The sequence below is a fragment of the Anas platyrhynchos genome, chromosome 5 (genome assembly GCF_047663525.1).
Source record: "Anas platyrhynchos isolate ZD024472 breed Pekin duck chromosome 5, IASCAAS_PekinDuck_T2T, whole genome shotgun sequence".
Classification (NCBI taxonomy): Eukaryota; Metazoa; Chordata; class Aves; order Anseriformes; family Anatidae; genus Anas; species Anas platyrhynchos.
Window position 1 is genome coordinate 6087219 of NC_092591.1, and position 23605 is coordinate 6110823.

Below are 23605 nucleotides of genomic sequence, written 5' to 3' on the forward strand. Positions count from 1 at the left end.
TGACTCCAGTGGCTCTGCCAACAACTGCACCAAAGTCAACCGAACAGAGGACATCGTGACTAGGGCAAACAAAAAGCTACCTGTGCAGACACAACGCTGTTCGGCGCTGTGGAGTTGTGTCTAGGAAATCTTGACCCTTCCCCCAGAATTGCAGCAGGGCAGCCATATGGTAAATTTTACTAGCTGGACTGTATATGTTGGAAGAGAGAAGGCATAACAACTCCCCAACTTCATTTGATATAGACGTGATACCACAAAGCACTACACAACAACACAGGGTTCTGCATTAATCAAAGCATTTCTTGGTGAGGAGATGAGGCTTGTGTTTGCGAGAAGGAGCAAAAGAAAAGGAAACCACAAAAGGATGGCTGTAGCAAAAAGTTGGCTTTAGCACAATAGAATTCAGAGTCCTTACCTTTGCAAGATTCTCCGTAAAGACATTTTGTATAATCTTAGACTGTACAGGTCCTGGGCAGATGTTGATAATACTTATCTCAGGGTAGTCAGTCAGCTCAGTCCGAAGAGAATTAAAAAAGCCCTAGAAGAAAAGGCTGTAATGTGATCATCTGCTGCGTTTCCCCATGTAGAAAGATATCGCTATCTACAGATTTTAATTCTATTTCTCTGCCATAAAGACAGCAGTATTCTACTGAAAGCAATTCCTATTATTTTGACATTCAATGGGTAATTTACAATTTTGTCTGCAATTATGTCTATCAGGGAGGAATCTTATCCCCAACTTCCCAAACACACAGTTATTTCTCTACACCGCAGCCAGCCTCTGCTGTTCCCATACCAAGGGCCAGCCCCTCTCTGAGCCCCGTGGGGCTCCTCACTGGGGGTGCAGCACATCGTTAGCTCCTGCTGCAAGTAGCTTGGACACAAGTGTTCAGCCCTGCTGAGCACGAACTGCAATATTGGGGAAATTATTTTTTGCTGGTCAATTACTCTTTGTGGTGAGATGAAAGCTTTTAAAGTGTTTCCATTAGGTGGTGTATATATAAAAGAGAAAGAGGAAGAAGCTTTCATCATATCAAGTCAAAGGAGCAACCTGCTATTTTAAGGGGATACTTCCGCACCACTGAATACACTTCCAGTGCTAAATTTGCATCCACATAGACAAAAAACTTTTTTCAGCTCAAGGATATGCTAAGTTAAACTGCAATTACAAAAGCTGCAAGTATTTATTTTCCTTAAACTACCAGGATACAAATTTTCTCAATGTCTAGCGATCCATGTATAGGCAGCAGCTGTGACGGGGAACAAGACCAATTCAGGAATGCGCCACCTACCAAAGTTGCTGCTCAAGCACTACTGAGGTATGATTTAGCAAACAACATACCGTGGCTTATCTTCGATCTGGCTAGCAGCAGTTCCCTGTATTTATTCTAGCACATAATTTTGTGTCACAACAGAGACAGAAGGCCAGCACAGGCTGATAAACTGCCGCTGCAGTACAGATTTATGATTTGGCCGGCCCAGAGCTCTTCACTAAATTGCAATATAGGACTAGCATCAGTCAGCCCGCTCCTGCGATGACATGGAAGAGGACAACGGGGACAACCCAGTACAGCTAGGCAACAAGCTCCGTGCCTGTGCACACTTCCAACCAAGAAAGGACCGTGGGCTCTGACTTCCCAATTGCTGGTGGCTAATTTCAGCTTGCAGATTGCATTCAGGCTCTGCAGCAACAGTCTGTAAAAACACCGACCATGTCTTTAAACTTTTAAGTACCCAGGCCCATCTCTGGGCCTTGTCAGCTTAGGAACCCAATCCTGAAAGATTGGGAAAGGCTGAAATGACTTCTAATAGGACAAAAATGTACTTCAGAAATTCCCCTAGCAATCAGAGGCTGAACAAAGACAGTGGCAGCTGCTGCTCAGTGCAGTCCATGTGCCTATTAGACAAGTTCCTGATTAAGGAACATTTTGAAGATCACCATTTCCGACCCACTCCACATGCCACCAATTATATGAATTACAGCTAGATGAACAGTGTATGATCTCCACGAGCATCGTCACACCAGGAGAGAAACTGCAACTGTCAGACGCAGCCTCCTGTGGACGCAACTCATGCTCTTGCAGCTCTCCTTGCAGAACTAAGTAAAGGGTAATTTCATTAGTACAATGTTGTTATGAAGAATTCCAGTTGGCAGGACTCGAGGCATGCTTGTTTCAAGAACAAAGTTTAATTCTTAACAGAATTCCTTCCGTCCTTCCCCCTCCGACTGCAGCATTAACTGTGTCAGCTGTGGTAGACTTCAAGGCGTGAATTTTAAAAACCACTAATAGATGAATTCGTGGCAGATGGGGACATACATTTAATAACCAGTGGCTAAAATACTGATCTGCAGTTCAAGAAGACCCTAGGTTAACACATGCTGGGAAGACAACATGAAAAGCATCGCTTTATGCTGTGCTATTTTTCCCCAACTTCTCTAGTCATTTCTTCTTGGTCATCATCAGAGATGGGCTACTCGGCTACCTGCAGAGGACGGCTGTTCTGACAGGCTTCCTTTATGTGAAGTGCACTGGTGAAGTCTAGTATCTCAAAAAAGCTTTAATATTTTGCGGGGGTTCACGCCCACACCTAGCCCTAACGCTAGACTGCTAACTGTAAGACACTCTCAGACTAAGCCTGTATTTGCAATTTAGATTTCAAAATCTGTGTTGCAAATCACATTTTAACCCTTGGAATCAGTATTTACAGGATTACTGTGAAAGAAACAAGAAAGGTGTTCTGGAGCCTGGACTGGTTATTGAGCAGAGGCAGAAGATAACAAAGGTATGAGCAGTTCAGTTAGTTTCTTTTTAACTAATCCTGACATTTTAGTGAACTATTTCTTTTAAGCTTCTTCCACATTCTCAATCCTAACATGAAATTCAACGTTCTGTGAATTTTTAAAGCAACACCTGAATTCCTCTGCAACTAATTAGTGCTTATTCCAACAGCACCACAGCCAAGAGATAATTCAACTGAAAGAATGCTTTAAAATAAAGGAGCATAAATGGAGCCCACACTTCTGCTCATTGCATCCTTCTAATTTAAATCTACTAGACCTAAATCAAAGGCTGGCTGGCTTCTAATGGGCAATTTCATTGCAGCCACCTAAATGAAGGGTAGCAGCTCTCTCCCTGTCATTAACGGAAAATTTTCTGTTAGCAGAGACCTGCCACAGTCTTTTACATCTTCATTCTTTCAAGCATCTAATGGCTTTGCAGTGTCAGCCACTAGTTACATGTTTGTTGTTAGTCAAATTGTCAAAAAGATATTGATCCAATAGGTTTAGCAAAGTTATTTACTCTGCTCACGTGCTTAAAGCCAGCAGGGAGTAGGAACGTGCCAGTTTTTGTTTTTAAAATCATCCCTGAGCACAGCTGAAGTTTAGCTTACTGAGATCAAAACGTACATTAGCGGGAAGTCAAACAGTGGTGAAAGACAAATATGTCTAAATAAATTTGCTAGTTAAACAACTGATTCCGCAATGATAAAGGCAGTCTTTTTTTCCCCCCAGACACTTTTCTCAACTGTTATGTTTTTCTGCATGAGAGAAATGGCTTTCAAAAATCTTTCCAACCAATACTGAAAATTCTGTGTTATGCAGAAGATAATGTCTGCCTTCCTAAGGCACTAGGAGCTGCCAGTTCTTCACAGCACAGCAACATTCAAAACTGTTGGGGAGGTTCTTTCAGAGCTTCCTAGCTAGAACAGGAGGCCTCATTCCTCATTAGTCTGCTTTCCCAATCACTGTTCTCACTTTACTGTCCTAAGGATTTCCAACAGTCTAAAACCGTCTCACCAGGGATTTTTCTTCCCTAACTGAATTAAGATGAGTCTTAAAGCATGAAAAAAAAAGGCAGTTGAGAGCTCTGTTTTTTTTAATTATTATTATTTTTTTTAATATATTAGTCTCTATTTCATCTCTTTCTGCTTTGATTGGGTTATGTCCTGGACATACGGGCATATGGCTAGTCAGTTCCTAAGCTCTGAGTCAAGGTCCCCTTGGGCTCACCTTTTGTTTTGCTAAAAACAAAACAGAATCTGTAGCGAGGAATTTACAGGGCTGTTAGCTGAAGAAGCGCTTGAAGTTCAATTCAAGGATATTTTAGAGGCTGCAAAAAATAGAGACCAGAGAAAGAGCCACTCTCCCCTAATTCTTTCAGTCCAGAATCATTCTCTAAGAGTTTCAGAACATTTCAGAGCAATTCTATATAACTTTCAGCACCTGGGAAAGTTATATATGCTGTGTGCAATTTCAGGTGAGACTTGTGTTTTCTGCACAGAATAAAGTCCCCTGCTACAGCATTAAAACCAATGCTGGTATAGCACACAAGACTTAATAAAATTCAGAAATGTAACTTACCTGCAGAGCATGCTTGCTGGCACAGTACCCAGAGGCAAGAGGGGCTCCCATGATGCCCATCACGCTGCTCACAGTCACAATCTTTCCCCTTTTCCTTTCGATCATGTGTTTCAGGACGTGCTTTGTGAGAGAGATCGTGCCGAGGTAGTTAAGTTCCATTATCGCGCTGTAGACGTCCAGGTTTGTGTCCATGAACAGGGAGCGTTGGGAACGTCCACCATTGTTGACCAAAACATCAATCTCGGGAAAGATACAGCGATAAATATAGCACGTTTTCTTTAATATTTGCACTTCCTCAGGCAATTGTTAACTGACTATTCTCATCCCTCCAGTATCGCCCACTAGCCTCCCCCTTTGAGTTGCAGGCTGGCTGACTTTCAGTGGAGACAACAACAAAGGAACAGTGTTTGATGCCAAACAGTGCACAGGAACACTGGCAGCTGGAAACCAATTAGATAAAAGAACAGAAGGGACAAATCCGGTGCCAATAATTTCTCTGTGACACCAAAATACCAGCGGACTAAAGGCCTAACTTGAAGCTTTGCCCATTGTGCATAGTGTTAGATCTGACTGCTGTTGTCTTAACTCTGGACCAGCAGTCGAAAAGACTACGCACCACACAAGGTAAGCAGCTGGGCCTCATGTCCAGTTTTGTCCCACATGGCTCTGAACCCAAATTACGTGCCTCACCAAAACTACAAACTAAAGGTTCTGACTTTCAGACACAGCTCCAAGCTCAGAATATACAACTGAGGATAGCTCCATTTGGAGCAGAATTTCAGTGATCAATCAAGCAAATGATCAATCAAATCAAGCAAGTTAATTTTTAATTCTTGGTACTGGCCAGTTGATTAGTTGTTCCTTGCTACATCTCTTCAGAGCCCGCTGAAAAACAGAAGTAAGCAATAGAAAGGATGAGAATTTAAGTACTTTTGTCACATTTGATACCAAAACTTGAGCAAGATGTGAATTTAAGCATTGCTGAATTTACCATATGATAAAATAAAAATGAAATACTGACCTAAATGCAGGGATAGGAGATAGAGAAGAAATTCAGCCCCAGAGGCGCACCTTACCTTGCCAAAATGCTTAATAACGCTGTTGGTTGCAGCTTCATGAGAGCTTCTATCAGTCAAGTCCAGACGCAGAACAAGGATGTCTTTTTCAGTCAAGGTGCTGATCTCTAAAGACAGCCATAAAGTGAACGGGAACCAGTAAGATCACTAATACAACAATTGTGGAAGTGGGTTTTTAAACCCCTCATTTTCACTAAAAAGACACCAAGAAGTGATAACATTAAGTTGGAACTAAAATGCTTTGTTTTCATTTTAATTTCCACACAGAGAATCCATTTTTAATCTGTTCCTACCATTTTTTTTTCCTCATTATTATCTTTGGCTTTTAATAAGCTTGACTTTATTAAACAGGCTTGGGTATCACAACACAGACAATTCAATTCTCCAAATAAATTGCAATAGTTGGGATTGTTACAGGATTACTTGATACTGAAACTTCACTGAGCCATTCTGAAGCTCAGCTTATTGGCAGCCTTGACATTTTCCTCGTAGGTAAATTATTAAAGCGTGCTTATTTCTGACAATAGGAACAGCAGAGATTAGACCAAAACCACAACATGTATACATGAGTAGTTACAAGCTTTAGGGCTAAGTTTAGAGAATATGGTTCATTGTAGGGGGTAGAAGAAGGATGATCCTCATGGGTCCCTTCCAACCTGGGATATTCTGCAAGAAGGTTTTTGTTTAACGAAGACCTTTCAACACATCCACCTCCTGCAATAAAAGGCAGTTGTCATCAAGTTCAAGCCTTCATGCTGAGTGTTTTCACCACTGACTCTCTGGAACATCTGACCTTTCCCACAGAAAGCGTTTCTTGAGCAGTGATTTGCTACCCCTGGGGTCTGGGGGCAGATCACTCACAAAAATAAAACCTTCAATGTTAATCTTTCCATTTTTTAAACCAGACAGAACTATTTTTTTTTCTTAATATCTGCATACTAGGTTGATGGTGCTATTTTTTGTTTTTAAATCGATTCCTAGCCACAGTTAAGTACATCTGCTCCCCTTTGACCAGCTGTGCTCTTTAGAGAGTGCCTAAAGCTCTTATTTTTTCATTACCACGTCTTGCACACACAGGTACGGTTGAACCTTGTCTCTACAGTGATGTACAGATAAGGTTACTGAAATCCACAAATTGCCTCTGCTCAAAGGTCGCTTGTATTTAGGTAACTGGATACAATAAAGCCATGTTTGGTTTAAAACTACCATATTTCCATGCACTGCTGCTTCCAGTGCTCCCTCCTCCTCCCCCCTACCTTTCCATCTATTTCCCTCAGACCATTACAGACAGCAGGAAAATCTTTGTAGGTTAAACTACACCTCTACATCACGCTCCCAGCCCTGCGAAGGGCCTGGAGGTGGTGGTGGATGAGAAGCTCGACACGAGCTGGCAATGTGTGCTTGCAGCCCTGAAATCCACCCCTGTCCTGGGCTGCACCAGCAGCAGTGTGGGCAGCAGGGTGAGGCCCAGGCTGCCCCGAGGAGCTGTGGCTGCCCCATCCCTGGCAGTGCCCAAGGCCAGGCTGGATGGGGCTGGGGGCAGCCTGGGCTGCGGGCAGGAGTTGTGCCCATGGCAGGGGCTGGGATTCGATGGGCTGTGAGGTCCCCGCCAACCCAAACCCACCTGGGATTCTGTGATTTCTATCAGCCTCCTCCAGTCACTTTTTTTCTAGGGTGAGGAATCCTTGCTGTAGTCATTCCTCAGACAGCTTTCAGAAAACTTCACACATTCTTGTTACCCTTTTTCCATGCTTCTTTTGCTGTCTACTCAAGAAAAGCAAAGAAAACTATGTTCCCAAGTGGGAGACCTTGGGTTCGGGTTCACCATTTTACACAAATGCTACCAGATGTTGCTCACATCCTATGCTGACGTCTCCAGCTGCTGGCAAAACAAACTGCATGTGGGCATCAGTTTCCAGATGCCATATCTGAAACTGAGTGCTCAGCCTGCCCAGAACAAGCCACTTTCACACAGCTGTGAGTGCACATTCCTGATACGCTGTATTTTCTGGAAACCCTTTAAAGTCTCCTTACACAGCAGCTCGCTGCTACATCTGGGCAGGATCAAACTGCCCAACCACCAAGCAGCAGGTCTTCCGACTAACATTTTTTCCTATGGTTCATTAAGTTTTGTTATTTTTAATCTACAAAATTATTACAGTCACCCAAAGCCAACTAGCTGTTTTTTTGAGTATATTTTTGCAAGACAGCTGTAAAAGTAAGCTGACTTAAAACAGCATTTTCTTATGACATTAGATATACACTAGATAATTGTGCTTGCTTGTGACATTAATATGTAAATCATCTAGTTATGTTGCTGCTGTGTACCGCGTTCCACAGTCAAGTTAAAGCTTATTAGCTCCAATTATGCCATATAATTCAGCTAACTTCAAGTTGATGTAACGTGCAGCAGCTCACTCTTGACCCATCCCGCACTGCTCAAGCCTTACAGAACACTCCTGAACTCAGTTGCAAAACGGAAACACACAGGAGGTGTGAGCAGGGACAAGGGACAAGCCATCCAGTTTATAGGGTTTATGGGGCAAGGTTTTGGTAGCAGGGGGGTGCAGGGGTGACCTCTGTGAGCAGAGTCCAGCAGCTGCCCTGTGTCAGAGCAGGGCCAGCCCCAGCCGGCACCAGGGGACCCGCTGCTGGCCAGAGCAGTGCTGTGTTCAGTTCTCGCTGCTCTTGTCTATTATTAATGGGTAACAAATTACACTAATCTCCTTCACACTGAGTTGATTTTGCCCGTGACAGTAATGGTTGAGTGACCTCCCCATCCTTATCTCAACTCACAAGCTTTTTTTTGTCCATCATATTTCATCCTTTTGAGGAGGGGGAGTGAGAGAGCAGTGTCGTGGAGCTCTGCGCCCCACCAGGGTGAAACCACCACACCCAGCAAGCGCTCGGACACATGCCCAGGTGTGCAGGGAAGGAATCAGGAAGGCTGAAACTCAGAAGTCAAAGCTGTTGAGGAATGTGAAGGGCAAGGACAGCTCCTACAGGTACAGCAGCAATAAAAGGAAGACTGAAAAACAGAGTGAGCTCAGCACTAAGGAGAGATGGCAATGAAGTGACAGAAAAACATAAGTTGCTCATTGCTTTCTTTGCCTTAACCTTCACTGGCAGGATCTCTCAGGTCTCCCACAGCACTGACACTAGCCTCTGGGGGAAAGAAATGCTACAAACATCAGAGGAAGACTAAGTTAGGGACAAACTTGACATATAAACAGAGCAACACATGCATCCAGGGGTTATGAGAGCTGATCAATATCACTGCAACACTACTGATCTTTGGAGGAAGTCACCAGAAACTGAAAAAAGCAAATGTCACACGGCCTAAGCTCAGTCCTTGGGAAAACAATGGGACAATTCCTCCTGAAAGTGATTTCCAAGAATATGAAGGACAAGAAAGTGACTCTACCAGCCAACATAGATGTACTGCGGACATGCATGGCCTGACCAACTTAACTGCCTTCTGCACTGACACGACTGGCTCTGTGGCCAAGGGCAGAGCAGCAGATGCTGTGTATCTTGACTGTAGCTTTCTGTGTTGTCCTCCACAGCATCCTCATAGGTACGCTGGGGAAATGTGAGGGGCCTAGGCGAGTGGATTACAGTGTAAGTGAAAACCAAGCTGGATCAACCAACCCCTCAAAGTCCAAGAGGTGACCAGTTAGCTCCAAGAGGTAGCCCTCCATGGACAGTAACTTTTAGCATCTTCATTAATGACCCAGATGATGGGATAAAACCCCTGGTTTTCAGCACATTTTCAGGTAACATCAAGTTCAAAGGAGCAGTTGCTGTGCTGGAGGGTAGGGCTGCCATTCAGAGGCATCTTAACCAGCTGTAATAATGGTCCGACAAACCTCATTAAGCTCAAAGTCAAATGAAAAAATTTGCAGCTGGTATAGAACAGCATTATGCAGTACAGCAAACCAGTGCCCAAAAAGCGAGGTATCAGATCTCCACACAAGGCCTGAGGTCCTGATGAAAAGCCTGCTGATTTATATTCCGTGTGCAGCTATGAGCTCCTGCAATTATAAATGCTACTGGGCTGCAACAGCAAGAGAAGATTGAGGGAAGAGGCTGTTAAGTGCCACTACACGGAACTCTAAGACTGCAGTTGGAGTACAGTGTCCAATTTGGGACTCTCATTAACGACAAATACCATCAATCTGCAGCACAGAGCCACCACGATGGCTAGAGGAGCTAGCACACCTTATAATTAAGGAAAGGGGTGGAAGGCTGAGTTTAGAGAGAGAAGTAAGAGGGCAAGGGAGCCAATTACTGTCTTCCACTACTTAAAGGCTGGCTATAGAAAATACAGAGTACCTATGTTGCTGAAGTTTCCAATATTCCTACTAATCTAACCCATAACTAAAAAAGTTCAGTAGCATATTTCTCCAAAACACATGGCTACATAAGACTAGTACATAGCACAGCCATGATATTCACAGTTATTTCAAATTGGCAGAAATTATTTTAGTCAAATCTGTGCTCTCAGTACATTATCAACTGAACTAAGTTTTCTGAATATTCTCTAGCACCTTGCTCTTATACAAACGTTGCCTGAAAATGGACATCCAGATTGCAGCTCTTGCCAGCATATCCAGTGCCATCAGTGTCATAATGACAACAAACGTCCGCAGACGTAAGTGCAGTTGTGTGCTTTTAGTGACCACTAAACATTGCATCATATCATTTGACTTTTGCCATAATTACCGTCTAACCACACCATCATCTGACAGCCCTGCTTTCTTTTTGAAGACATCTATTTAAGTACCAGCTTTTTTGAAGCGTCAGGAAATGGAAATAAGGAGCAGTGCATTTTTGAAACGTCCTTGTCAGATTTTCAGAGTAACCTGCTGCAACTTTGAGATTTCAAGGAATTTTTGTGCTAAGCCAAATGAACATTTCAACATTCACTAGCAAGCGTTCCAAGTACGCTGCAGGCATTTGATCAACATTACTAGGAACAAACTGTCAGTGTGATAATACAGTCACTAAACAATATGGAGGGCAAATGGGCAGAAAGAGATATGTTAATCATGTTCAACACTTCTATTTATCGACATTAATTTATTGCCTATCCCTCCCACAGCCTGCCAGAAAACCGAGGAAAAAAGATAAAGAAGAGGAATGAAGTTACACTACTGACACAGCAGGCATATGAAAGATAACTGGCACAGTTAAACATCCTGCATCATACATGCTCCTCTCGATTTACAGGAGATCCTCTTCTCTGCACGTACTCAGAACGGCTTTTCCTGAACATTTCTATTCATTCCTTTTCCAAGGGAAACTCCTTGACAGTTGTCAATCTGACTGTAGGAGGCACAAACCCAAAGGGAGAAGACTTCTCAGTAGCATGCAGCCACATTGTTTGCTTCTGAAAAGGATGACACCCCTCAATTTCTTACCTCCCTTCCCCACTCTATGTATTCAGTAATTTACAAAACCAGCTGCAGTTGATAATAAGGGTAACACCAGCTTATAAGGGCTCTTGTACCACCAACCTATACAAAGCCTTCTCTCAAGAAAACAAAATATTGGCTTCAAATATACAGTGAAATTATGTATAAAGTTCACTTTCATCATTAATTTTATTCCTGTGCTTTGTGGGTGAGTATTTCTGTGGCAACCCCGCCACAGCAAGAGTGGAGCTGCTCGCGTGAAGTAGTAACTTATACTTACGAAGGCATTTCTTTTTCACTCTTTCTAGTTCGTCTTCTCTTCTTGCTGAGATGGCAAGGAAAGCTCCTATCTTTGACAGCTGGTAAGCCAACTCTTCTCCAATTCCACTCGAAGCTCCTGTCACCCAGACAACCTTGCCACGTAGTTCAGTTTCTGTCAGGAGAATCAAGACAGCAGTTCACACATTGCCAATGCTAGAATAAACATTTAAGTCCCTGCAGAGGTAAACTCTGATACTGTTAAGACATATGCTCCACTATATCGGCTGTTACAAAATCCTGACTTCTTTATTTTTTGGTCATGTGCAGTTGTGAAATCGTTCCATGCTGTTCTGCTACTTGAACTTTGTTCCACGGCTAATCTGAATAAACACAAATTATCTACCTGATGGAAGAAATTGGATTGCGTTTCTGCAACTCATCCATGCAGAGCGTATCCACTGACCTCATCAAAAAGAGCTTCAGAGGAAAATGGAGAAGAGAATTCTTGGAAACAGCAGGTAAACGGTTACTGTATGGCAAATCCAAACAAAAGCCTAAGCCAACCTTTCCCAATAGATGTTCTACCTCAAAAACGGTCCTAAGTAATTGCTGACAGAAGAAAATTCTCTGATCACAGGCGGCTTATCAGAACAAACGGAATGGGTGTTCATCTGCTTTGCTTTAGATCTGATGCAGGTTAATTCTTGCATTGTTCAGAATACAGTACACCGAGTTCCCAGGGCGTCAGCTCATCTATGAATTTCCTGCGTACTCGCAGTTCCTGCCCAGGCATGCTTTTTAAACCTCTAGTAAAAAACGTGGTATCTTGCTCCTTCACTCCTCTGCTTGGAGCCTGTTCCCCCTGGTTTGCAGGCATTCCCCCCTCCTGACCCTATGAAACACCTAGAACCTGGGAAAAGGTTTAGATTTCCACACGTACATCCAAAGTCATCAAAACAAAATAGATGGATGAAAGTCACCCATTTAATTCTGAAACACGATTTAAGGACGAGTGATCACTAATATCAGAGCACTTTCCAGAACGTATTACTGACTAAAACTTGCACATCTTCTTCATCATCAGTCCCAGTAAAAAATCTGGGACTGATCAGCTGCTGAGAAGGGCTTTTTCTTCTATTTAACACATTTGTACACAGCATTCCAACTATTTCTAACCAACCAAGAAAGATTTTACATTATAATTCAAATAGCAGAGGCAAATTCAGCTCCTGGGATTTAAAGCCTATTTAATTCAGAAAAAAGGCCAGAATAGCATTTGTCAACTTACTGAAACTTACCCATTCACTTGGTTTAGCAAAAATACGTCTTTACTGAAGCCAGTAGCTGTGACAACTTTTACCTCCTGCTTCAGGATCAGTTCCTGGTTCTCTCTCCACTACTCTGTTTCGAATTTCTACTTTTGAGTCTTAATGATAAATCCACTGAAGAGATAAGCACCAAAATCTTGTTTCCCTTCGTCCTTGCTGAAGACTTCAAGACTGACTATCAGAGCTCAACTTGAATTTGTAGGACTGGCACCAGGTATTATTATTATCATTATTATTTTCTTTATTTTTTGTTTTAGAAAGCTGACTTTTTTAGCCAAAGAAAAAACCTTCCTAAAACCAAACAAAGTTGTAGGAATAACTGTTTTATTAATAATTATATCAGAAAGCTGCTGTCACTAAGGCTTATTCACACTCTTTTCCAAGTGTTTTATTTCAACACATTCCCAAATCATTGAACTAACTACAAGGAACATGGAGTTTACCTCTCAGATTAATTTGTTATTTTTTTGGCAGTTTGTTTCCTCTTGAAACACAGTTTGTTTCCTGTCAAAACAAACAGTACTTGAACAGAAGCGCACATGGATATGCCTTCATCCCTGCTTACCACACTCATCTCCTCTTGCTACTGAAAACAAATGCAGTTCCTCCCACCACGCAGTTTCCCTGTTCTGAACCTGCCTTGAGCAGGTTCACTGTAGTTATTCAGGATCTTGCTCTGTGGACAGAATAATTAACTGAGATGAGGAAGGTTTTTCACTGATTTCTCAGTGCTGATAGTTACCCTACGCTGATCTACCGGAAATTAGTACAGTGCAAAACCTAGCTGAAATGTTGTAGAACAATTATCAAGCAACTAGCTTGTTCTAGAATAAATGTCCTGTTGTAACTGGAAATAAGTTTAAAAATTAACTGTGCCAAATTGAAAAATAAAAGATTATACTTTTACTAACCATTAACTACTGTGTTAAAAGACATAGCAAATGAGAGGTTGCACAGAGTACTACTGCAATATTCCAAGTGCTTCTGTAGTTCAGCTCTGCTCAGATTTATTTTTTTTCTCCATCATTTTATAACTCCCACAGCACAAGGTTACCACTTCATTTCATTCATGAAAATATTTGGAGTGGGGAAGTCTAAAGCAGAACGTTTTCCCCAGACCCGTGAAGAATCACACTATTATTACCTTAAAGAGTCAGTTTGTATATACTCATATGTAAAAGGATCCTACTAAGCTCGGTAATACCACAGTGTCTGTGAAAAGCGCACCACTTAAAATGACTGCTCATCAGCTAATGAAATACAACACATAAGGGAAGTCACCCAGCACCCCATAACCCTTGTCTCCTGATCTCACAAATACTTAGATCACGGGAAATAATCCAGCATCTGCCAATGATGAAATCCAGATGCTTCCCTATAGAAGTGAATCACTGAATTGAACTCGTCTTACCTATGCGAAGGCTGTGCTTTATAATTATAGTTTTCAAGATAAAAAAACATGATAAGAGTCTGCTTTCTGGTAAGTACTTTTATCTGCAAAAACTTCCAACACCCATACTAATGTTGTGGAAGCTGTAACAAAGCATAATGACAGCAAGAGTGACAGCTCTATCAACAGCTTTGATTAAAATTCACGTTTTCTCCACCTGACCCATGTGCTACTCACCTGGAGATGTCTGCAGACATGCTATGCTGCCTGCACAATGTGGGGAGGAGGACAAGCAGGAACATACTTGAAGAAAGATCTTTTCTAGTGTTTGTCCCTTTTGTTTTCGTCGCTGAGCAGATAGGATCAGCACTGACAGCACTATCACATATGTGCAAGGCTGAACTTATGGCAAAATGCTACTTAAATGCTCCCATTTCAGCTGCATATTTCAGTTAGTTACAAGCACTGAGGCCCAGGGTGGGGGGAAAACGCAGTTCATCACTTTGCAGAGCAAAGAAACATTGACAAAATTCTCACTGATCCTCCTTATAGCACATATTGAAACAGCTAAAACTACATTGCTCTGTACGTGGGAATTTTTAGAGACTAACTGAAAGGTTTCCAAGCTTCCAGTGAGATTGAAAGGTACTTTCAAATAATGCTATGTCTACCTGAGAGCTCCTAAGTGTACACATGCATTACACACAGATACCTCAAGACAAAGCTTCAGTTCCGTATACATTTATCAAGATTTATCCTGTTTCTCTGCCCTGAGTCTTTCCATGATATTTGCAAAGTCAACACACACAGGTATTTTTCGTACTTTTCTTATAGAGAGGGAACTGCCTGATGGACTTGCTGTAAGACTCATCCTGCATACAGTTACAGATTGGTTGCATATTTAAATTTAGTATTCTTAGAGCTGGATTACTTCTGCACACTTTCCAGTTCTCCAGCACACAGACTGGTACTTTCGCAGCAAGTTTCTACTGAAAACAGAAGTCAGACTGATCTCAAAGTCTGGGCCACACTCCCAACCCAACTCCACAGTGGGATGATCCCCACCTTCTCCCACTTCTTCTGTCCAACCTGCAGTGGTCTCCATCCTCACCCTTGGTTTGCTGCATGCCCACTAGGCTAGAACTAAAAAAAAAAACATCCCAAATTCCTGTTTCAAATGGCTTTCTTGACAAACTCTTCACAGAACTTGCCCTGTTCTCTCAGCCCCTTCCCAATGCCAACCTGTACCTGCAGCATCATTCCCTACTGCATCCTTGTGTCAAGCCCAAATCCTTACTCCTCAGTTCCCCTCCAACACAACGACCCTCCTTCATCCAAGACAGTCCTATCTCCCCATCTCAACCCATCATCCAATTTCATTTCATACACAGGACAACTCATAGTGTTCCCTATCCCATCTTTTCCCAGATCAGCTTCTCCACCCAGCTGTTCAGACACAAGAAGGTTCTGCGTGGTCACTGCTCCATTTTCACCTCAACCACCCAAACCCAGCTTTCTAACAACATCCCAAATTGCAGCTGCTGGCTAAGCTGAGGCGGGATATTCAGAAATGCATGACTCTTCAAATCAAAGCCTCTTTTATGCAAGTAAAACTGAGGATTTTTTCAGATCTTTGGCTGTCTACAAGGAAGCAGAACTGCAGACAGATTAGAAAGGTCAACACATGCAAGAGCTGTAAATCCCTGGCTGAAGGCGTTTTATTGAATCTTTGTAACCACAAGTGTGGAAAGCAACACCTTACAGAAAAGTGAGGAAAATCCACAGACAGCAATCATGTGGTGCTGCTCCCTCACACCTTTTGGGGCAAAAACCTCTGAAGAGGAAACCCATTTAACCCAAGCATTAATATTCATGTTTATTATCCTGTAAACAGTTTCAGCACTACTGTGAAACTGAGATCTGCTTTAAGATGCAAGAAGGAACAGAAACTAAAGAGTTGTTTATATCTTGTAAAGAGTTGTTGTTTTTCTTTCTTCCAGAAAAAATGAAAGTTTCTCTCTCTGACCCACACTGTCCATCCCTCACCTGCAGGTTTTAGCAGGATCCCGAGAGGTTTGAGCAGCACCTGAAGGAGGAACATGCATCACCTGCACACACTAGCATGGGGTGCCATGAAGAATCCCTTCCATGGTGGTCAGAAATCGAGGAACTAACTCATTCCTGCCTCATATTAAGCACTCCCTTTTCTTATTGTCCCCCCTTCTGTGCCTCTCCTGGCACACCACAGCCTCCTGGAGCAACAACACACCCGACAGCCTCGCTTATCCCACAGGCTGACGCCAGAACCAGACATCAGAGCGGAAACAATGCCAAACAACATTTTTGGGGCTGAGCGAGCTCTGCGAGGCTGCTTTTACGTTACTTTATTCAACGCGTCTCTTCGCTGCCGCCTTACAGCGAGCTGCAGCTGCGCATGAGAGGATCGCCACACCTTGCTGAGGGCTGAAAACACCGGGTGTTTCAACCCCTAAAATAACTTTTAGGGTTATTCTTCAGCGAGCCCCGGGAGCAGCTGTGGTCGGATCGGCCGAGCTGAGGTGCCTCCAGCCCGGCTGCCTCGGTCCCCCCTCGCCCCCACACGCCGCCATCCCCGCGCCCCCTCACGGAGCGCCTCAAGCGGCGCCACCCCTCGGCGCCCCGCAGCCTCCCTCAGGGGTGGCGGCCGCTCCGGGCGGGCAGCCTCTCCCTTGGGGTCATTTTTACCTGGCTTCTTCCCCCTCCACTCGGCCCACAGCAGCGTGAGGTCGCCATCGGCCCGCAGCCAGCGGACCAGCTGCGCCAGCAGGGCCAAGAGGACTCCGCCCGCCAGCAGCTGGCACAGCCCGCAGCCCCACGACATGGCTGACACCTCCCCTCCGCCTTCCTTCCCCTTCTCTTCCTGCTGCGCCCCTTATGAGGTCCCCCGGCAGGCGAGAGCCGCCTCCTCCTCCCCGCCTTCCCGCCACGGTGTGGTAATGCGGGTCCCCCCCCGTCACGGTGTGGTAACGCGGGTTGGCGCAGTCAAGGCTGCGGCGATAAGGGCTGGGTTTATAGGGCAGGGGCCGTGCGTGTGGCAGGGGCTGAAGGTTGTTTTCTGGGAGCCGGGGACTCTTTTTTCCCAACTTGACGTGCCCCCGAGGGGAGTGGAGGGCTGGCTGGCTTCGGGCTTGGAAACAGCGCTGGATGCCGCACGTCCTCAGGCTGAACAGGCACTGGTTTGGGGTTGGTGCCTGGAGAGCAAAACCCAGTGCCCAGTACGAGGAGAGCCTCAGGGGGACACCTATGAACCCCCTTCCCCTCAGGGGGACACCTACGAACCCTCTTCTCAGGCTCAACGGTGGTTCTCAGTGCCCTTCTGCAGCTGGAAGCGCAGCACTGAGGTCTTCCCTACCTAGGTCTGTTCAGCAATCCTCCTCTTGGCCGAGCCTCCCCCTGTGCTGACAGGAGGCAAACGCTTTGCCCAACACTTCAAACCTTGGTTTTAGACACTGGGCTCTGAATGGAGTGGTGTGGGACAGCCACGAGTGCCAGAAACTGGCATTTCAGAACAGTACCTCAGCCTCACCTGCTGCTCTTCACCATAGATTTGCTAGTGCGTAAGTGCAGAGCTTGTAACTCGTGTAACCTTTGTGCTTCAAAGTCTTTTGCAGCAGCAGGCAGATATAAAAGGGGAACCCATAGTAACTCAGGAACTTTGCTATATAAAGACAGTTGTGTGTCATGATGAGAGCTCTTTTTTGTATTTCTTTCTCATCTGTTACTGAACTATTTATTCTGTGTTAGCGCAACACATAGCATAATGGAACCTTAATGCCACATGAAACAAATAACTAACAAGTAATTAATTAAAGAAATAACTAACAAGTAAAATATATATATATATATATATAGTTTCCTTCTCTGTGGAAAATCAGGACATGAACAAATTTGCTCATTGCAAAATTCATCTGTCTACACTTGCCAGATCTTTATATTCTCTGGCAAAAATACTCTGGGACTTTTTTCTCCTTGTGGTAAGTGCAGGTGGTACACATGGGATTGCGAAGCTTTGTGTCACAGCATACTGGAATGGGAAGTATAAAATGGGAAGATGATGCACACTGCACCTGCACAATATATTCCCAGTGGAGTTTTCCCAGTTATCCCCAAAGGGACAGGTGTACAGTGGCTCGGGCTGAACACAGAATACGTAGGAGAAGCTCACGAGGTCCCAGCATCCCGTGGTTGGAGAATACTGAGAATTCATGATATAACACCATATTTGACCCCTCTTTTTACAACAAAATTGAGTAAAACAGATTTCTCCTGTTAATCTTGTGCATTTGTACACTTGCACAGTCACTATCAGTGGAGATTTTACTGCCTATGTCCAAGATTACGAAGACAGACATGAAGTGCTTGCTCAGTGTCATACTGAGTATGGGAAGAAGAGCACTGAAGAAAGTTACAAGGTCTTTCACAAGGTGATATCCATTCTCAGTGTTTGCCAACTTATAAAAACTAAATACGCTCATCTTAGTAGATGAATTATCTGAATGATAAATAAAGATAATTAAGAAATTATACTAATTATACACACCCAAGCCTATCGAAAAAATTCTTCTGAGAAACCCAAAGATATCCTAAAAAGCAGCAAAGCTACCACAGGCTGTGGCATTTACACGTTTGCTGTAAGCCATCAGCATCATGCCAGACTACGAGATGATTTCTTCTAACCCCCAAAGCAACAGGCAAAAGATTGATGGGAGCCCAGGGCTCCCTGCTTCCAGTCTCACCTTGATGGCCAGCAGTGCTCTAGCTTTCCATACTGGAAGCACAACGTTGAACGTTGACAGTAACATATACTCTTTTTGTTGCTTCAAAGATAGCAACTGCTTAGAGAAGAGCTGTTTGACAAAGTACCAAAGCAAAATGAAACATCTCGTAAAGGATCACAATGTAACAAAGCCGTTAGATTTGATCAACTAAGTTCCCAAGGAAAACCAAAAGTATTTTCCTTTTAAGCCTGAGTTTAGTTTCCATGTGCAAAACTAATTTTCACTTTCTGAAGAGGCCATTACTGCTAAGTCTTTAGAAGTCTAGTTGAGGATTAAAAAGTCAATCTACCAAAGTCAACCCAAACATCAACAGAATGCACTTTATCCAGTGATTTATGCAGATGACACTTTGGAGTCCAGTAAACATGTTCTGATATTTATACAAAGTACTGAAATGCAATAGTGAAGTGCAAGAGCCAAAGAGAAGCTGAAGTGCAATGCTCCGAAAACAAAATAGGAAATAGTTACCAGTATGAGAGGTCACAGTCTTGCTCCATGCACTGTTGTGAACCTTGGTGAGGCTCCCTTTGTTGACTCTGTGGCAGCAGATAACAGATCAATTAAACTCTGAACATAACACGATAACATGCATTATTCTTGAAAGTTACACGAATTATATTGGCACCTGATGTAATTAAAAGCAAAATAAGTTCCCTTTTGTCCCCTAAGCAATAAGAGAGAAATACGTTTGACTAAATTACTGTTTCTGTATATTTATTCTGCAATCATGCAGTATTAAGAAGACCTTCTGCGCAAGTGCAAAGACATAAACTCGGGTGACCTCCATAAATGAATAATAAATGTGCAGTATTATTCATGCTGCTAAATGGAGACAAAAAATGTGACAGTAGACTGAAAATCTGGAACTCTAGTAATGCTCTTCAGCTTTCTGATTCCAATTAGACTTGTTTTGGTAGGGTTTTATTTAAGTATGTGCATAGCTTTTTCTGTTGGACAATGTTTATGGCATTAGAACCATCAGGAACAAAAAGAGTAAGAAGTAAAATCAGAATGATGTGAATTCAACACTAAAAAAAGATTAAGTGGAGATTTATCTTACAGTTTATCTGGCCACCACATTAGAACTTCTAAGTCATGTGAACTGTAATAATTTCATATTTTAGTTGTATTTCCAATAACCATATTGTAGCCCAAAGCCAAAGGTGAGTGGAATGAATTTCAGGAATAGCATCATAAATTCATCCTATTTTAGAGCAAATTTATGCAATGCATAGACCTATCAGATATAAGCTTATAAACACATGCATATCAGACCTATCAGAATGTATCATCAGGGTGTATATGGGTTTCTTTCATAGTGCCAAGTAAACACACCCAAGTAGGACTGGATAGGCTTTTCTCTAGATACTGGGGAGGATGACAAGTCCTCTTTCTCATCCTGCCCATGATCTTGTTGTTTTGCACCTTACTTTACATCTGTTTTCAAACTGATTTTATCATGTTGGTTTTGATGTTTGATACTGTTACTGAAATGGTTTATTCATGCTGTAGGTACGGACCTTCTTCCAATCCTTGTATCTGTTTCCTTGTCCCATTTCAAGCTTGGACAGACATTCATCTTTCTTCAGGGTTCCCACCAACTTCAGCTGAAGTAAGATGGGTGTTGTGTTTTTGGTGCTGGAGATGAAGCAGCTTGAAATAGTGCATAAAATATACAAGTTTCAGCTGCACAAAAGAAATGAGTAAACGACGTGTCAGTCTCTCATAAATCCTCCTGTGATAGCTTAAAAAAACATGATGTTCACGTTGCAAACATTGCATTATAGGAAGTATGGATGGGTATTATTTAAACCATATTTGGCAAGGCATTTCAGCATCTGTCTCAACCCATCCTTACTCAGTGAGGTGCTTAACTATGTTTTAAACAATATGCATGCACTTACATGTCTTTCGGCTCAGTGGGACATGATCTGTAAAGTATATGCTTTATTTATTTATTTTTCTGAAGATAGGCCTGTGACAATAATCTGATTAAGCTGTTTACCTTTAAGAATTAGTTTTGCAGTAGTGAATTATACACCTTCCTTAGGTTCAGGTGATCTAGCCAAGTTCTACAGTTACAAAAAGACATATTTAGAATTTGGTTATATTTCCAAAACAGAAAGAAATAATTTTGGCCTACTACCAAATTATTAATAACTTTGATACTATATATTTTTTCTAGGTTCACTGTAAAAGACTTGCAGAGCTTTATAATTGTTTTATGATGTATCAGCTGTGTATGTCCAACACTATAGGCACTGCCATGATCACAGAGCAAGACTGAGAAATTATTTCCATTGAATTATGATTGGCTTATTAAATGGGGGAAAACAAACAGATTTTTTACACACCCTGCCTAGTCTTGCATCTTTTAATCCACATCTAATTATATAAATAAAAGTGGTCTCAAATACTAGAATCATATAATGGTTTGGGTTGGATAGGAAGGGACCTTAAAGATCATCTAGCTCCAACCCCCTGCCACAGGCAGGGACACCTTCCCCTGTATACATAGCATACAATATACTGTAATAGGTAAGAGTAGTTTGCTTGCTTTAAGCATGAATTACAACCAAAAATGCATACAAAAGATGTGCAGGGCCTATGGGTTATTGCGCTTAAGCCTTTTCTGTACACTTTCTGTCTGACAGCTATATACATTGCTAGTTGTCTGAGGCGTTGCTGATTTTTTTTGCCAGTCAAGCTTTTCCTCCATAGCTAGTTGGTCTTTCATTTCTTTCTAAGGTCTAAAATCACTTTCTTTGTTAAGTCTGAATGAACCAGGTTTCAGCAGGTCTGACAACACAACATTGCCAAGAGACTTCAATATAAAATAAGTAAACTTTTCGCAGGTTTATGGGTGAAGTGCTTCCTCTTTGATTGTTCACAAGGGGGCCTCAGATGACTTGTTGCCAGCCCCGTTAATAATACTGTGAGCATGGGTGTGAATATTTTCCACAGTAATGTGATGCAATTTCTTTGATCCGTGTTATAGTAAATAAAGCTCCAGTGCAATTAGCTGAGATTATTTCAGCGTCTGTGTAAAACATAAATTTGAAAAATGCTCTTGCTTCACTATATTATTTATGTAGGTATGGTAACATTTAAATGAGTAACAAAATACAGTGTAGCACTGGATTCCCTTTTCCAGTATTTCTTCTTCCAGTGTGAGCAAACCGAATGACTTCTACAGAGAAAAGCTTTCTTCTGTTTAGGAAAACAAAATTTTAGGGAGAGCCCATGATAAAATGAGTACAAGTGAAATAAGGCCAGTTTTGACTCCATGCTATCTGTATCAGAATGATACTTGTGCCATAGGTTTAGTGTTGCTGTAAGAGGAGACTAACAAATGCACATCAAGGCAGACACCACCCCATGTAAATGTAACTGAGTGCTGAAAATATTTCTTACATAAACCTGTCTGGTCAGACAGTGGATATATCCACATTTTCCACAGTTTCTGTCTTATATCTGTTTCAACTGTAAGTTATTATTTAAAAAAAAAAAAATGTAAAAACATACCCTGTGTAAGGGACATCTATTCAAACCCTTTAAATGAGAGGAATCATTTTGTTCTGACACTGATTTGAGGTACAATTCTGCTCTCAGTATGTCTGGGACTTTTTTTTTTTCCTACTGCATACAAAGAGCACAAGCTCTCTCCTTTCTGTACCAGAATTAGCTTCTTGAGTTTAGGTCTCTGTTTCTTTGTGCATTTAAGCCTCTGCATTCCTAGCTACCCTAATCTCTTCTCATTTCAACTTTTAGCATGTTGTTCAATCTTCGTGTTTTTCACACATAGCCCCTTCTCCCTGCCTTCCTACTCTGGCCAGAGTATTATTCAATTATTACTTGAAGGTAATAATATCCATCTTTTCTTACTTCAAATCTCTCTTTAATTTGACTTATTCCTTCCATCCATTTCATTTCAGTCTGTTTAGTTCAGATTTTGTGTGTGAGCCTGCACCCGTTCAAAACCTGGAGACTACAAATGTAAACCAATTCTAAATAGGGCAAGCTGAACTGCTGTATCTTCTAGCTATTTAAAAAAAAAAAATAATTAAAACTGTTGATACTGCTTTCTTGGCCACTGCATTACAGTTCAGTACAACCTGTTCCCAGGCAACAATAGGTAAACCACAGAAATCATTTTTTTGGCCAGGCTAAACTACATCTATACCAGTAGGTCAAACAGGGCCAAGGCACAGAGTTATGCACTGGCACGTGACCATCCATGCTTTTAAACTGTTGTCAACGTTCCTTGTATGGTTTGCCCACACACGCACTCCCAAACAATGTGGTATGTCTGAGGGGCATCAGCTACAGACACAAACCAGGTCCAGCCTGAAGGCTTCAGGACCAGAAAGTTGACAGACTGTTCAGCTTCCTAGCAGAGGCATAGCAAAAATGGTTACACAAGTCTTTGCAACCATTTATTTAAGCAAACCCTATGTTAAACTGGTGAAACTGTCTGTAAATCATTCTTTTCTTCTCTCTTCTCCCTATACCTCATTGCTTCCTCCACAAGAAAAAAATATAGGTAGCAAACAAAACATCTGACAACAACAGATCATCATAGAAAAATACAAGTTTGTAATATACACAGTGGCAGACAGGAAAATATAGGAAGCATCTATAGACAGTAGTAGATGACTCTTGGTTGTTGGTCACTCACTTTTTGTGGCATCCTTTGGGAAGGACTTTCTCAATATAATAAGCTAGAGGCATTTTCTACCCTCTCACCATTGTGACATTTGGTTTGAAGCTATAAAACTCTGCAGTGATCCCAGCTGCCTGCAGCTATACTTGGCCCTGTCCTTCTTCCAGATTTCACATCCATGACTTTTCAAGTAGATTATAAACAGCCTGGCCTTTTGTTTTCTAAGTGCTTGGCGTGTTTTTACTGACACCTACATTAAAAAAACTAAAAAGGCCGTTTACTTCTAAAAA

General features: G+C 42.3%; 1 protein-coding gene and 1 long non-coding RNA gene across 3 annotated transcripts in view; one reads left to right on the forward strand and one right to left on the reverse strand.

The window, feature by feature from the left end:
- The window catches only part of DHRS7 (dehydrogenase/reductase 7), a 35303-nt gene that overhangs the window by 2079 nt on the left and 9619 nt on the right, over window positions 1–23605 (reverse strand). The window contains exons 3-8 of one of the 2 annotated variants that reach the window (XM_027458297.3): window positions 20173–20338; window positions 19121–19188; window positions 11137–11289; window positions 5440–5546; window positions 4364–4603; window positions 416–538 (exon numbers count right to left, since the gene is read on the reverse strand). In XM_027458297.3, coding sequence (XP_027314098.1) covers window positions 416–538; window positions 4364–4603; window positions 5440–5546; window positions 11137–11289; window positions 19121–19188; window positions 20173–20231 — 750 coding nt within the window. In that variant the 5' untranslated portion in view covers window positions 20232–20338. Of the gene's footprint in view, window positions 1–415; window positions 539–4363; window positions 4604–5439; window positions 5547–11136; window positions 11290–16559; window positions 16762–19120; window positions 19189–20172; window positions 20339–23605 lie in introns of those variants that run through there. The other variant, XM_005027751.6, reaches the window with a different exon arrangement.
- LOC110354152 (uncharacterized) lies at window positions 11289–17559 on the forward strand. The gene is made up of 3 exons (XR_005266150.2): window positions 11289–12659; window positions 13771–13925; window positions 15264–17559. It is a non-coding gene; the product is annotated as an uncharacterized lncRNA (long non-coding RNA).